The 14,170-nt window shown below is 52.2% G+C and overlaps 1 protein-coding gene across 1 annotated transcript; it reads left to right on the top strand.

Moving 5' to 3' along the window:
• Positions 1-1,383: 1,383 nt before the first annotated feature.
• Positions 1,384-13,383, top strand: LOC144951425 (GTP-binding protein Rheb-like). The gene is made up of 8 exons (XM_078881672.1): positions 1,384-1,780; positions 5,221-5,292; positions 7,426-7,493; positions 8,397-8,479; positions 9,317-9,373; positions 10,274-10,321; positions 11,007-11,088; positions 11,361-13,383. Exons 1-8 carry the CDS (start codon positions 1,735-1,737, stop codon positions 11,451-11,453), a joined length of 549 nt encoding a protein of 182 aa, XP_078737798.1. The 5' UTR covers positions 1,384-1,734; the 3' UTR covers positions 11,454-13,383.
• The last annotated feature ends 787 nt before the right edge of the window (positions 13,384-14,170 follow it).

Genomic DNA, 14,170 nt, shown 5'->3' with positions numbered 1-14,170 from the left:
GATTGATTGACAGAGTATGAGAGCTCTCGTACTCTGATTGTGCATTGTCTTTGAGTTGTGCGCCTTTTGGCGTCATCTGGTCCAACACCATGTGAGACTAGGCTATAAGAAAAGCTGTCTCGGGTGTGGACCAATCAATTTCAAGGACAGTGCATACATTTTCAGAGTTGTGTTTTTTGTTTGCATTCCGACCGCAGGTATTGTGGTCAATGCAAACATGGCTCCTTGTAAAAAAAAGTGTCAGTTTTGTTGCCAGATAAAAGGGTAAAAAACCAATGATCATATTTTGCTACTGGCAAAGGAGGTTCCAATGGTGTAAATTCTATATTTATTTAAAGTTGCGCATTTTGATGTGACGTCATATTTCTCAAGCCCCCCCCCCCCTCGTCACACATCGTCACAAATGTCTGACCCCCCCCCCCCCTAGGTGCGTGACGTCATTTATGGACGGCCCCTAATGCACAAGAGTAATGTACACTGCTAGATATTTTCTCAAAGATAAAGATTCCTCGGTATAACTTGGTTGGTCTATGCTGGTAGCCTCGTACCTGTGCAGGCCCGACCGCCTTTGTCTCCCCGGTGGCGATGTTTACACACCGCACCAGGTACTCATTCGAGGCCGAGTCGACCTAGGGGAGGCCCACTGACCGGTTCAGATAATCGATTGGGTCGCAAGGTTCGTAGCGCGGGTGCGCTAACCGCTGCGCCACCGCTCCTCTTACGCACCTGCACGCACAGACAGCCGTCTCTGTGACTCCACTGCTGGATGAGCCCCCTCCCCCACACCGTGCGGGCCGTGTCGGTTTCACGACCATACTTCACCGCGCTGGTCAATGCGGGAAGCATGGGCCATGGGAGCATAGTACAGTACTGTACAACAGTGCAATTGATTTTGCTGCACCTTCCTCTACTGAGAGGCCGTCCACCGCGGAATCAACAATCAATGATTTCATCCAGCAGTGGACTTGACCATGGCTCTGTGTTTGTTGATCATCACCGGCTGATCGATGAAGAGGATTACGATCAGCTGGCGTGACGTCACACGACCCGGGGGAGGGGAGGGGCGGGGCGGCGGGGGGGCGGGGCATTGAATTCCGTAACGCGGATAAGCGCCGCGATCTGCCAGCGGCCACCTCTGATTGGCTGCCCGGACCCCCCCCCCCGCCCCCTCCATCGCGCGCTCGGCGCGTGCGGACCTGACGAGCCAATCACGCGCGACTCTCAGGGAGGCTTTCGTCCAATTGGAAGCCGGGACTGGGGCCCCTCCCTCACCCTCGCCGCCTATGCCGTGTAGGGAATTTGAGAGCGGCTACTGCCCATTCAATTGTATTGAGTGGGCGGGAGCCAGAGGATTTGGTGGTGGTGGTTTGGGTTTGGTGGTGGTGGTTTGGGTTTGGTGGTGGTGGTTTTGTGGTGGTGGTGGTGGTGGTTGAGACGAGGCCCCCAGGGCGTTTGGTGGTGGTCGAGGCGACACCGAGAGAGGACTGTGTTTTGGTTGTACGTCTGTCTGGGGGGAGGGGGAGCGGGGGGTAGCAAGAGCTTTATAGCTCATCGGATTCCACCGGTATAAACACACATTCAGATTCTGGATACCAGAGCAGAGGATTTGGTACAAGAGACCACGGGATTTTCTTTTGTGTCTGGTGGTGGCGGTGGACACGAGACCAGAGGAGACCGCCAAAGGATTTGGTGTAGCTGAGGCTGCAGGGAAACCACGTTTAGAAGATCGAGACCATGGCCAAGTTCAGGAAGATCGCCATCCTTGGCTACCGCTCCGTGGGTGAGTGTCCAGCCGACGATCGATGTGCCGATCAATGTGGGATAATCAACCGTGTTCGACTTGGTTCAATCCCACTGGCGTTTCCATCGATCCGATTGAACACGGCTGATGATGACGATACACAACGATGTTCTATATCATCATCAGCCATGCTCAGTACACTGCTGGATTGCCCGGTGGCTGCCACCACCCATCCATCGTTCCCGCGCATGGCCCTGATTCCATCGCTCCGTCTCCAAGGCGTCGGTGGATCTCCTCTTCGCCGCGTCCCCCCCCTCCTCTTGCTGCCATTCCATCGCCGGTCTCGACCACTGCTCGTCATCTCGGCTCGCCACCACGAGGGGGCCTGCCCAGAGCCCGCTCACCTTCCTCAACGTGCGTGGGGTTAGGCGAGGTGGTTCTTGTTGGCTCCAGTGGTTAGCGTCAGGGGTAGTGCTGTGGTTAATGTGGTTAGACTAGGGTCTGATTGGCTAGTGTGGTTAGTGGTAGGGCTATGGTTAATGTGGTTAGACTAGGGTCTGATTGGCTAGTGTGGTTAGTGGTAGGGCTATGGTTAATGTGGTTAGACTAGGGTCTGATTGGCTAGTGTGGTTAGTGGTAGGGCTATGGTTAATGTGGTTAGACTAGGGTCTGATTGGCTAGTGTGGTTAGTGGTAGGGCTATGGTTAATGTGGTTAGACTAGGGTCTGGTTGGCTAGTGTGGTTAGTGGTAGGGCTGTGGTTAATGTGGTTACCCTAGGGTCTGGTTGGCTAGTGTGGTTAGTGGTAGGGCTATGGTTAATGTGGTTAGACTAGGGTCTGGTTGGCTAGTGTGGTTAGTGGTAGGGCTATGGTTAATGTGGTTAGACTAGGGTCTGGTTGGCTAGTGTGGTTAGTGGTAGGGCTGTGGTTAATGTGGTTAGACTAGGGTCTGATTGGCTAGTGTGGTTAGTGGTAGGGCTGTGGTTAATGTGGTTAGACTAGGGTCTGGTTGGCTAGTGTGGTTAGTGGTAGGGCTGTGGTTAATGTGGTTAGACTAGGGTCTGATTGGCTAGTGTGGTTAGTGGTAGGGCTGTGGTTAATGTGGTTAGACTAGGGTCTGGTTGGCTAGTGTGGTTAGTGGTAGGGCTGTGGTTAATGTGGTTAGGCTAGGGTCTGATTGGCTAGTGTGGTTAGTGGTAGGGCTGTGGTTAATGTGGTTAGACTAGGGTCTGGTTGGCTAGTGTGGTTAGTGGTAGGGCTGTGGTTAATGTGGTTAGACTAGGGTCTGATTGGCTAGTGTGGTTAGTGGTAGGGCTGTGGTTAATGTGGTTAGACTAGGGTCTGGTTGGCTAGTGTGGTTAGTGGTAGGGCTGTGGTTAATGTGGTTAGACTAGGGTCTGATTGGCTAGTGTGGTTAGTGGTAGTGCTGTGGTTAATGTGGTTAGACTAGGGTCTGGTTGGCTAGTGTGGTTAGTGGTAGGGCTGTGGTTAATGTGGTTAGACTAGGGTCTGGTTGGCTAGTGTGGTTAGTGGTAGTGGTAGGACTATGGTTAATGTGGTTAGACTAGGGCAGGGGTCGGCAACCTGCGGCTCCGGAGCCGCATGCGGCTCTTTTGAACCTTGACCGCGGCTCCGGGGCGGATGCTAGCGAGGGGAGGAGGCGCACTGTGACACCTGCTCTGGCGTTGCCGCTGCTGACAGGTCGCCGCTCCGCTCCACACTGCCCGCCCGGTGACAGGCAGTAACGTTGCCGTTGCTTTGTCACATGTTTGGAAGAAGTAAAAACCTTCCTGGGCAGCAAAGAGCTCACCTTTGCTGAGCTGGAACAGCCAGAGTGGCTGGAAAAATTACATTTTATGGTAGACATGACAGCACATCTAAACACGCTAAATACAACCCTTCAGGGGAAAGGAGGCACATCCCTGCACATGCTGGAGGAGGTTTTGGCATTCGAGCGCAAGTTGACAGTGTTTGTCAAAGATTTACAGAGAGGTACACTGTCTCACTTTCCCTCTTTGAGAGAGTTCAAACAAAGTCATGATACGATAAATTTGGAATATTTCAAGTCTGCAATCACCACAATGCAAAGTTCGTTTGGGAAACGATTCTGTGAGTTCAGAGAGGAAAAAACGACATTATCCTTCCCTGTCACTCCCCTGGCGATCGATCCATCCCTATTGAATATGACTGCATTTGCAGGTGTAAGTCAACCTGATCTTGAGATGGAACTGGCCGATATAGCCGACAAAGATATATGGGTGTCCAAGTTCAAATGCTTGACCGCTACTCTTGAGGATGTTGCCCGTCAGAAGGCCATTCTGGCTCAGAATCATAAATGGAGTGATATTGAAAACCTTCCCAAACAGGACAAACTTGTATTCGAAACATGGAATGCCATCCCCAACACTTATATAAATATGAAAAAGTATGCATTTGGAGTCCTGTCGATCTTCGGCTCCACATATGTATGTGAGCAGGTCTTCTCCAACATGAACTATATTAAAAACAAACATCGATCACGCCTCACAGATGACAGCTTGCAAGCCTGTGTGAAAATGAAGGTGACGTCTTACAGCCCTGATGTGCAGAACTGTGCACTGAGGTTCAGGAGCAAAAATCCCATTAACCAGGTAATTTAGCTATTAATTTGCAAAAATATATTTTACATTGTTAAGTGAAAAAGTCCTTTTTTTATTCAGATTGACAGCTGACTGCACGATCCTGTATATAGCAATAAGGTAAGAAACAATATATGCAGTGTTATATTTGTTTTAAATGTTGCAATGGTTTTGCGGCTCCCAGTTTATTTTTTCCTTCGGAAACGGGTCCAAGTGGCTCTTTATGTCTTAAAGGTTGCAGACCCCTGGACTAGGGTCTGATTGGCTAGTGTGGTTAGTGGTAGGGCTATGGTTAATGTGGTTAATGTGGTCGTGTTTCGCTTCGTCATGAGTTACGCTTGGGTTGTTAGGTCGTCGTGTATGTCAATCGTGAACGACAGCCCTCCACCACCCGACAGAGCCCATCGGGTCACGTCGTCACGGGGAAGGCGTGCTCGTCGGCTGGGTTTATCGGGCAAACTGCGGGACAAATTAAATTTCGATTGAAAGCTTTCGTGACTGCAGGGATTCATCTTCTTAGCTCTTTCGGTAAAGTCACGTAGAATGGAAATAATACAATAATAAAAATAGAACATAATAAAATAATTCTCACTGAGAATTATTTTATTATGTTTTATTTGTATTATTTTAATATTAAATAATAATAAAAACTGAGAATGATTTTATTATGTAATTTTTTTCTTATTTTATTATTTTAAAAATTAAAATAAAACATGATGAAATAATTCTCACTGAGAATTATTTTATTATGTTGTATTTTTATTATTTTATTATTTCCATTCTACGTGACTTTACCGAAAGAACCAAGAAGATGCGGGACGAATGTTGACCGCTTTTGAAATGTTGCGTTGTGCTTCGCAGGCAAATCGTCGCTGACGATCCAGTTCGTGGAGGGGCAGTTTGTGGACTCGTACGATCCGACCATTGAGAACAGTGAGCGCACCGTGGCCCCCCACGATCCGCACGCCAACACCCAACATTACTACACTCAACTGAAACTATTTCCAGTTTGTTTTATTGTTAACAGGTGTAAGGCCCCCACTGAGGTTTGTAGCTCTTGGTCAGAAGCGACCTGTCCGTCACAAATGATAGGTCGCACGAAGAGGCGGACAATCATCGTCGTCGTCGTGTGGAAATGTATGGCAGCACAAAAACTCTAAGGGGCCGTCCATAAATGACGTCACGCACCTAGGGAGGGAGGGGTCAGACATTTGTGACGATGTGTGACGAGGGGGGGGGGGTTGAGAAATGTGACGTCACATCAAAATGCGCAACTTTAAATATAGACAACACGTTCTACTTAATTAAATCGACTTTTTAATAAATGTTTTCTCCTACAACATCAGAGTGCAGCGCCACATTAAATACGCACTACAATGACAGTTTAAAGCGATTTGAAGTATGTTTAATTTTTTTGGGGGGGCAGAGTTTTGTGACGTCATATTTGAGGGGGTTCTGACTCTTTGTGACGCCGTGTGACGAGGGGGGGGGTCAAAAATCGTCCAAAATCGCGTGACGTCATTTATGGACGGCCCCTAAACGCGCGTGACGTTGATTCTAAATATCGAGGGAAAAATCGGGAGGACCCAGAGAATAATCCACGCGACCACCGGGAGAGAGACACCGCAGACTCCAAATACACAGCAGGCGTCGGGGTCGGGATCGAACCCACGACCTCCTGCGTACCAGGCGAGGGAGTTAACACCTCGCCATAGCGGCACCCCATACAGATGTCACACGCAAACAACTACAGCTGCCGCTCAGTGGCAGTTAGTTTACCGCCGGTGCCAGGCTAGGTGCACTTTGAGGCCGTTACACGAAGTATGGGAGGCTGTCGCTGCAGGCAGGAGGCCACAGGCGAGAGGCCTGGTGTCGTGGGTTGACTGGCTTGAGATGAGTGGCAGATGCACTCCCCACAATCCCGCAAACAAAGACAAAGATCCCTCGTATATAGCCTCGATAAACTTTTGGGGCAAGTGCCGTTAGTGAGCACCGATGAAGGCACACGAGGAGATGGGTGGCCAGCTCCATGCCGGGCCGCAAAAACACACACACATATCACATACACACTCGTACGTCACAAAGACAAACGCAAAGGCGTCACGCGCAAACACACACACACATCGCACGCACACACATCTTACACATTCACATCACACACATGCACCCATAATATGCATGCACACACAGCGTGCTAATCGGAGGTGCGGGGCCATACGTCATACACTCACCAACACACGCCACATGCAGACGACGCAAACATCCGAGTCTCACACACACACACATCGTACGCTCACACGCACAAGGGTGGACGGACAGACATGGATCGATAGACGGAGGTGCAGACTGGCACACAGACAATTGAAGTTGTTTATATATCTGTATACTGTACGTGCATGTGTGCGTGTGTGTGTGTGCGTGTGAGGAGCGGTGGTGTAGCAATTAGCGCGCTGAGCTATGAACCTGGCGATCCGGGTTCGATTCCCGCTCATCGCCAACACCAGTGATGATTATCTGAACCGGTCCTGGGCCTCCCCTAGGTCGACTCAGCCTGAAATTGAGTACCTGGTGCGGTGTGTAAACATTGCCACTGGGGAGACAAAGGCGGTCGGACGCGGTGCTGGCCACCCACCCCCTCGTGTACCGTTCCGGCCTTCATAGGTGCTCGCTAACAGCACTTGCCCCGACAGTTTGTCAAGGCTATACGGGGGATCTTTGTCTTTGGAGAGCAGTAGTGTAGTGGTTCGCGCACTGCACTACGAACCCGGCGTCCCGAGTTTAATTCCTGCTCACGGTCAACATATGTGACGAATATCTCAACCGGTCCTGGGCCTCCCCTAGATCAACTCAGCCTTAGTCCTTGGTGTCGTTTGTAAACATCAGCATTGGGGAGACAAAGGCGACCGGGCGTGGCGTTGGCCATTCACCTCGTCGTTACGGCGTTCCGGCCTTAAATAGTCGCTCGCTGGCAGGACTTGCCCCCCCCCCCCCCCGAAAAGTCTTGTTAAACGCCAAACGGGGGGGACCTTTGCATTGATATTTGTACACGACTCTTCCCTCTTGCAGCGTTCACGAAAACTCTCCACATCAACGGACAGGAGTTCAACCTGCAGCTGGTGGACACGGCTGGGCAGGTGCGTGCGTGCGTGCTGCAGAGGTCGCAACCGGGTACCCGATACCCGTACCCTACTCGAAACCCGGCTACCCGTACTCGGCCGGCCGGGTACGGGTACGGGTACCTGTTTGCGACCCTGCTGCGGCCGGGTACGGGTAGGCCGTGAGTCACTGGTGAGTAACCGTTTGTCACTCATTTCCCAACGTCTTGTCTCTTCTCACAATTCAAGTTCCTAGAATCAACCCACCCGCGCCTGCAACATGGCTTCATCCCAGAGGTCGCAATCGGGTACCCGTACCCTACCCGATACCCGGCCGGGTACGGGTAGCCGGGTATCGGGTAGGGTACGGGTACGGGTACCCGTTTTCGACCCTGGTGCGGCCGGGTACGGGTAAGGAATCAAAACCCGTTTGCGACCTCTGGCGTGCTGATCTTGTTTAACCAGATGGGAAGTCAAGTGACCTGTGCGACTGAGTGGGTGAGTGAGTGAGTGTGAATGGTTGAATAGTGGGCGAGTGGGTGAGCAGGCGAGGTGAGATTGCGAGCGGGTGATTGGGTAAATGGTAGAGTGCGGTGGCGAGTTGAATTTTTCAAGTTAATTTTGTTGAAGCAGGCGAGAGCTCAGGAGACCAGCGTAGTTCTGATCTGCAGGTGTGACCCAGTGGTATTAGCCTGTCAGTAGGGGGGCGAATATCGTAACTGTTCCTGGGCCTCCCCGAGGTCGACTCGAGCTTAAATGAGTAATAGTACCTGTGTCAGCGCTGGGGAAACCCAAGGCGGAAGGGCATGTTGTCGGCCACACCGCCCCGTCATCGGAGCACCGTGGCGGCCTTCGTAGGTGCTACCCGCTAACAGCACTTGCCTCGTAAGTCCACGAAGGCTACGACGCGATGGACCTTTGTCTTTGTGCCCGTTCCTGCAGGACGAGTACTCCATCTTCCCCCAGTCGTACTCCATGGACATCCACGGCTACGTGCTGGTGTACTCCGTCACCTCCAGCAAGAGGTCAGCTGACCACCGCGTGGTGAAGTATGGCAAAACGAACCACCCGTGATCCGCACGGCCGCTGGGGTTGGGGGGAAGCCCTCGTATCCAGCAGTGGATGGACAAAAGGGGCTGTACACGTCTTTTTTTATCTTGATATCGGCCTTCCGCCTTCTTTAACTTGGCCCACTTTTTGCGGATTGTTTTTGATCCAGTTCGTGTCGTGCTTCTCGCGGCCACGTGCGTAATACGTCCATTACGGAGCGCGACAATTTCGTCGAGCTTGACTGCTCTTGTCAATGAGCGCACTTTCCGAGGCTCAGCTGACATCCGCAGTTGTGGTGGAGACTCGCGACCGTCTAGGGAGCCAACGGCTCTGGCCGCGATAACGTCCTGATCTTTGGTTATGACGACCAAGCTGCCATCAGTGTTGCAGTTTTATGTGTGTGCGTGTATGTGCGTGTGTGTGGGGGGGGGAGCAGTGGCGCAGCGGTGAGTGCGTTGCGTTACGAACCCGGCGATCTGGATTCAATTTCCGCTCATGGCCAACACCAGTGACTATTATCTGAACCGGTCCTGGGCCTCCCCTAGGTCAACTCAGCCTCAAAACGAGTACCTGGTGCGGTGTGTAAACATCGCCGCTAGGGACACAAAAGCGGTCGGGCGCAGTGCTTGCCACCCACCCCCTCGCGTGCTGTTCCGGCCTTCATAGGTACTAGCTAACAGCACTTGCCCCTAATATCTGTTAAGGCTATATGGGGGGGGGATATTTGGGCTTTGTCTGCACGTGCGTTTGCATGCGTAAACGTGTGTGCGTGTGTGCGTGCGTGTCTCTTTTATTTCCCCCACTCGCTCCAGTTTTGAGGTTGTGCAGATAATCCACGACAAGCTGCTCGACATGGTGGGGAGTGTCCAGTAAGCGGCAACGAGTCACACTGCCCCTCGCTCGCTCGCTCGCTCCGCTACGCCCCCTTGGCTCAGGCTCTGTGCCAAGAGCGCGGTGGTCAGGACATCGGTAAAGCCTTTGGCCCGCGGTGTTTGCCGTGAAGGCTGTGATTTCCTGCTTCGCCGCAATTAGCGGTTGGTGCCCATCTCGTGTTGACAGCCCCGCAGAGCCAGCGGTGGAAATTGCGCATTTCTACGGCAGGGGAGTGGGGGGCGTGAGTTTATGCATGGGATAACGACCGCTGTTGATCTAAACGCCCTGCCGCTGAGCTATCGACATCACTGTCGGTATTCTTATTGTTGGTTCTTTCGGTAAAGTCACGTAGAAGGGAAATAATAAAATAATGCAAATATAAAACAACGACGTTTCGACTGCAACACAAGCAATCATCATCAGGTGTGAAATCCACAGCAAGAAAATTATTTTACCGAAAGAACCAAGAATATGAATCCCTGCAGTCACGAAAGCTTTAAATCACTCTCGGTGTCGGTGTTAATCATCTTCTCGTACATTTGGAAGTCGCGCACTTGGTAAACCGCAGGGCTATGTCATGGATGGCCTCGCGGTGTGTCACCGATGGGTATAGTAGGCGGCGATGTTGCTGCGTGGTTTTGCCCAATTAATAATTTTCTGTGCTTATTTATCAAATGAAAAAAATTAGACCGTGACGCCAGCACGCGGTGGCCGACTCGATTTTGAACGACGTCACGGGGATCTTTAACGCCCACCGTGAGTAGGAGGATTGTTACGGTTTTCAGACACTGCAGTATTAACCAGGGTGGCCGCATGGCTCGAACCGCGTGAACCTCTGCAACAAGCGGCGAACCATTTGGTTGTGTTTTGTTTATTTTAATTTCTGTCTATTCCAGAGTTCCAATCGTGCTGGTGGGGAACAAGAAAGATCTTCACTTGGAGAGGTGACGATGCATGTACACACACACACGTACACACATGCACTTACACACACACACACACATGCACGTACACACACACACACGCACGTATACACACACACGCACTTACACACACACACGTACACACACGCACGTACACACACGTACACACACACATGTACACACGCACGTACACACACACGCACTTACACACACACGCACTTACACACACACGCACGTACACACACATACACACACACACGTACACACACACATGTACACACACATGCACGTACACACACACACACGCACGTACACACACACGCGCACTTACACACACACACACGTACACACACGCACGCACACACGCACACACACGCACGTACACACACACGCACGTACACACACACGCACGTACACACGCACGTACACACGCACACACACGTACACGCACGCACGTACACACACACGCACGTACACACACACGTACAAAGACACACACACGTATACACACACACGTACACACATGTAACGGCTGCTATAGGGCTCGGGGGTGTAACAGGCTCTTCAGGGCTAGGGGTGTAACAGGCGCTATAGGTTTGGGGGTGTAACAGGCGCTGAGGGCTAGGGGTGTAACAGGCGCTATAGGTTTGGGGGTGTAACAGGCGCTGAAGGCTGCCGGGGGTGTTGTGCTGCCCCCGTGGTGCAGGGTGATCCCCTGCGAGGAGGGGAAGCGCCTTGCCGACGCGTGGAAGGCCGAGTTCATGGAGTCGTCCGCCAAGGAGAACCAGGTTAGCGCGGCCTTGCCGACTGCCGTCATCGTCGTCGTCACCGTCATCACCATTATCTTCATCATCCTCATCGTCATCATGACCATCGTCATCATCGTTGACATAATCGTTGGCGTTATCATCATCATGATCATTCGCACAACTCTTAATTTCTCTCTATATTCTCCGGGTCGCCGGCAGACCGGAGTAGGTGGCACGTGACCAGTCGTAAATCCCGGCCCATTGCGAGAGAGGGGGAGGCGTGAATACTGGATGTGGTGTGCCGAGTGCAGGCCGCGGTGGACGTCTTCAAGCAGATCATCGTGGAGATCGAGAAGGCCGACGGTGTCGTCCCCCAGCCCAAGAGCAGCTGCCTCGTCATGTGACCCCGCTGCCTCCGGGTCACGTGACCGCCTCGCGGTTCGAGCCCAGCGGCCGCCCCGGTGAACGCTGCGGTGTGTGGTAACTGTTGTAGTAATACTGCTACCACACGGCATCCGCTTCACCGTGGGCGTCAAAGATCCCGCGACGTCGTTCGCAAGAGTGGGCCCCATCGTGTGCTGGTGCCGCGTTGCAATTTCGCCAAATTTGAGTTACTACACCGCGGTAAAAATTACGTGATTGGGTAAAACCGTAAAGCAACGTCGCTCCCTCCACCCCTCCCCCCCCCTCGCGCCGGAACACAGCACCGGCTCCCCACGGTCAGTCCGGTGCTGTGTTCAAGCTTGTGACGTGCAGGGACAGCACCCAGCGGGGGGGGCCCCTAGGCTGATCACCTGTGCTGTGAGATGTTTTTCGTCACGTGTGATTGGACCGATTATAGATTCAAGTATTACGATTCATAACCACCCCCCCCCACCGACCTCCCCCCCCCCACCCCCGCCTGCCTCCCAGTCTTCCCCTTCCCCCTGGGCAGTGCTTGGGCGATGTGCAGGGAAGTTTCCGAACAAGTCAAGTTTCCCTCCCAAGCGACATTGGGGAGGCATACTGGATGTGGTGTGCTGGGGTTCGGAAATCTAATCGAGGTCGCTGGTAGACTCCAGTCGTAGGTGGCACCTGACCAGTCGTAGTCACGGCCCACTGCGAGCGAGAGAGATGCATACTGGACGTGGTGTGCCGGGTGACGGAGAGAGGAGGTATTACTGAAAGTGGCGGATGAAGCTAAGCACTGGTTACGTATCTGTAGGAGGGAGGGGGGGTGGGGTTATGATTTTCGTACATTAAGTCAGAAGTTTGTACATTTTAGTATTTAGCTCCCTCCCATACCTCCCGTGCATGCCTCCCGTTTCTAGTGTCCCAACACCTCGAGTTTAAGTTGAAAGCGTTTGTGCGTTGCCCCCGTCGGTCCGCGTGTAACGGCGGGGGAGAGGAGGGTTGTGGGTCTCGATGACTCGTGGAGGTGATCCCACCTCGAGCGTGAAGTTCGAGGTCGGATCACCTCCACGCTGGGCCCCCCGCCACGGACAGAGCGACATTACGAAAATCTAGACGTGTCGTAAGATGAGACGTGTCACAGATGCCATCCATAAGGGAGTTGGGACATTTTTGTAAGTTAGGAGGGTGGTTGGGACCACTCGCCCCTTTGCGCATTTGTCAGTGACAGTCACAATAATAATGCTTTATGATAAACCTTAATCACAAATATAATTACCTCAACTGGCTGAAGGAGAGGTCGTGATGACTTAGTGGCAGCCATGTTGCATGGGGGGGGGAGTTCACGGCGGCCATGTTGCGTGGGGGGTTGTCCCGGCAGCCGATTGGTTAGCACAGTGGGACTGATGACATCAACCCCCTAGCAACCCCTGTCACGCCCACAGCGTTGCGAGCTCACTCGGTTTTCTCTTGACTTTTCGGATACTTCGATAATCTCTAGAGTTGCTGGATTTTACGAAAAAATTCTCTACACGGGGCCTCTAGTGTGTGCTCCACCCCAAGAAAGTCGCTCACCAAATTAGTTGTAATGTGGTTATTTATTTGCCTCTTCCCCCCTCCCCTATAAAGCGGTGGCCAGCACTCGAAGAACTCGATAACCCACGTGGATAATTGGCACGATAGGGTAAGCAACTTCGAGGTTACGAATAGAACTGCGTGTGTAACGAGAAATGTGATAATGGTGGTGTTATATTTATTTGTGTTTTTGTTTACTTAACTTGGGAAGGCCCTCTCCCGAGTCTCAAGGCTGCTTTTCATGAACGTCTTAACTGCATTTGGGATCGTTTGGCCAATTCCGCTGTGAACGGGCATTTAGCTTAGCGCACATACGAGGGGAGATAACGGCTGGCTGGGATCGCGATGACCTCTTGACCTTTTAAATAACTCGCGGGCGCACACGTCGTGGATTCTGTCGGTTTAGAACAAAAAAAAACGATCGGCGCGTCTCCCGATCTCGTAGCGATTTCCCGCTCGGTGCTTTCTAGCGGAGGGCACGGTCTCAAAAGGCCGTCGTCCACGAGGGTGACCGTTCAAGGCAACCGTTGCCGGCAACGTGGGAACCATGAGCAACTGGCAACTCGGTAGTGTTCTCACTAGCCCAGGGGTGCGTCAACCTGCGGCTCCGAAACCGCATGCGGCTCTTCAAGGAACTGCTCCGTGATGTTATTCAGGACCACCATCTCGTATTGACGTGCAACGCGGCTCTTGAAATATTAATTATAATTTTTTTACCGAATTCGAAAAGAATGGCTCCCATTGTAATTTTGGCTGCAGAACCCCTGGCTCTTGCCAATCACTGTGTGTGTGTCTGTGGCTGCTTGGCAATGGTGAGTGCAGACTGAATTAATCTGCTGCTTCAGTTCATCTTCTGAAATGGGTCCCGTTACGTTCATCACGTCACACCACAACACCATCATGCCACCACACCGTCGCATCACACCATACCGTCACGCCGCCCTCACGCGACCGCAACACCATCATCGCCACCACCACACCATCTAATCACATCCACATCCCATTCAAGCGCAGCCTCAAACGCGCCCTTGATTCAGATGCAGAGTGTGTGTCCCGTCTGCGGTGTGATTGCAAGTTAAACAAATTATATCCGGTCATGCGGCTGCTGCTACGTTGCCAGTGGTGCACAAGCAACAACAACAACAGCTTTGTCAAT

The sequence above is a fragment of the Lampetra fluviatilis genome, chromosome 62 (genome assembly GCF_964198595.1).
Source record: "Lampetra fluviatilis chromosome 62, kcLamFluv1.1, whole genome shotgun sequence".
NCBI classification, from domain to species: Eukaryota; Metazoa; Chordata; class Hyperoartia; order Petromyzontiformes; family Petromyzontidae; genus Lampetra; species Lampetra fluviatilis.
The sequence above is the reverse complement of the archived record's forward strand: the minus strand, read 5'-3'. Positions and strand labels throughout refer to the sequence as shown.

Coding starts and splice junctions, on each gene's coding strand:
- LOC144951425 (XM_078881672.1), top strand. CDS start 1,735: ATGGCCAAGTTCAGGAAGATCGCCATCCTTGGCTACCGCTCCGTGG. Junction 1,781..5,220: donor CCTTGGCTACCGCTCCGTGG/GTGAGTGTCCAG, acceptor TGTGCTTCGCAG/GCAAATCGTCGCTGACGATC. Junction 11,089..11,360: donor CGTCCGCCAAGGAGAACCAG/GTTAGCGCGGCC, acceptor TGCCGAGTGCAG/GCCGCGGTGGACGTCTTCAA.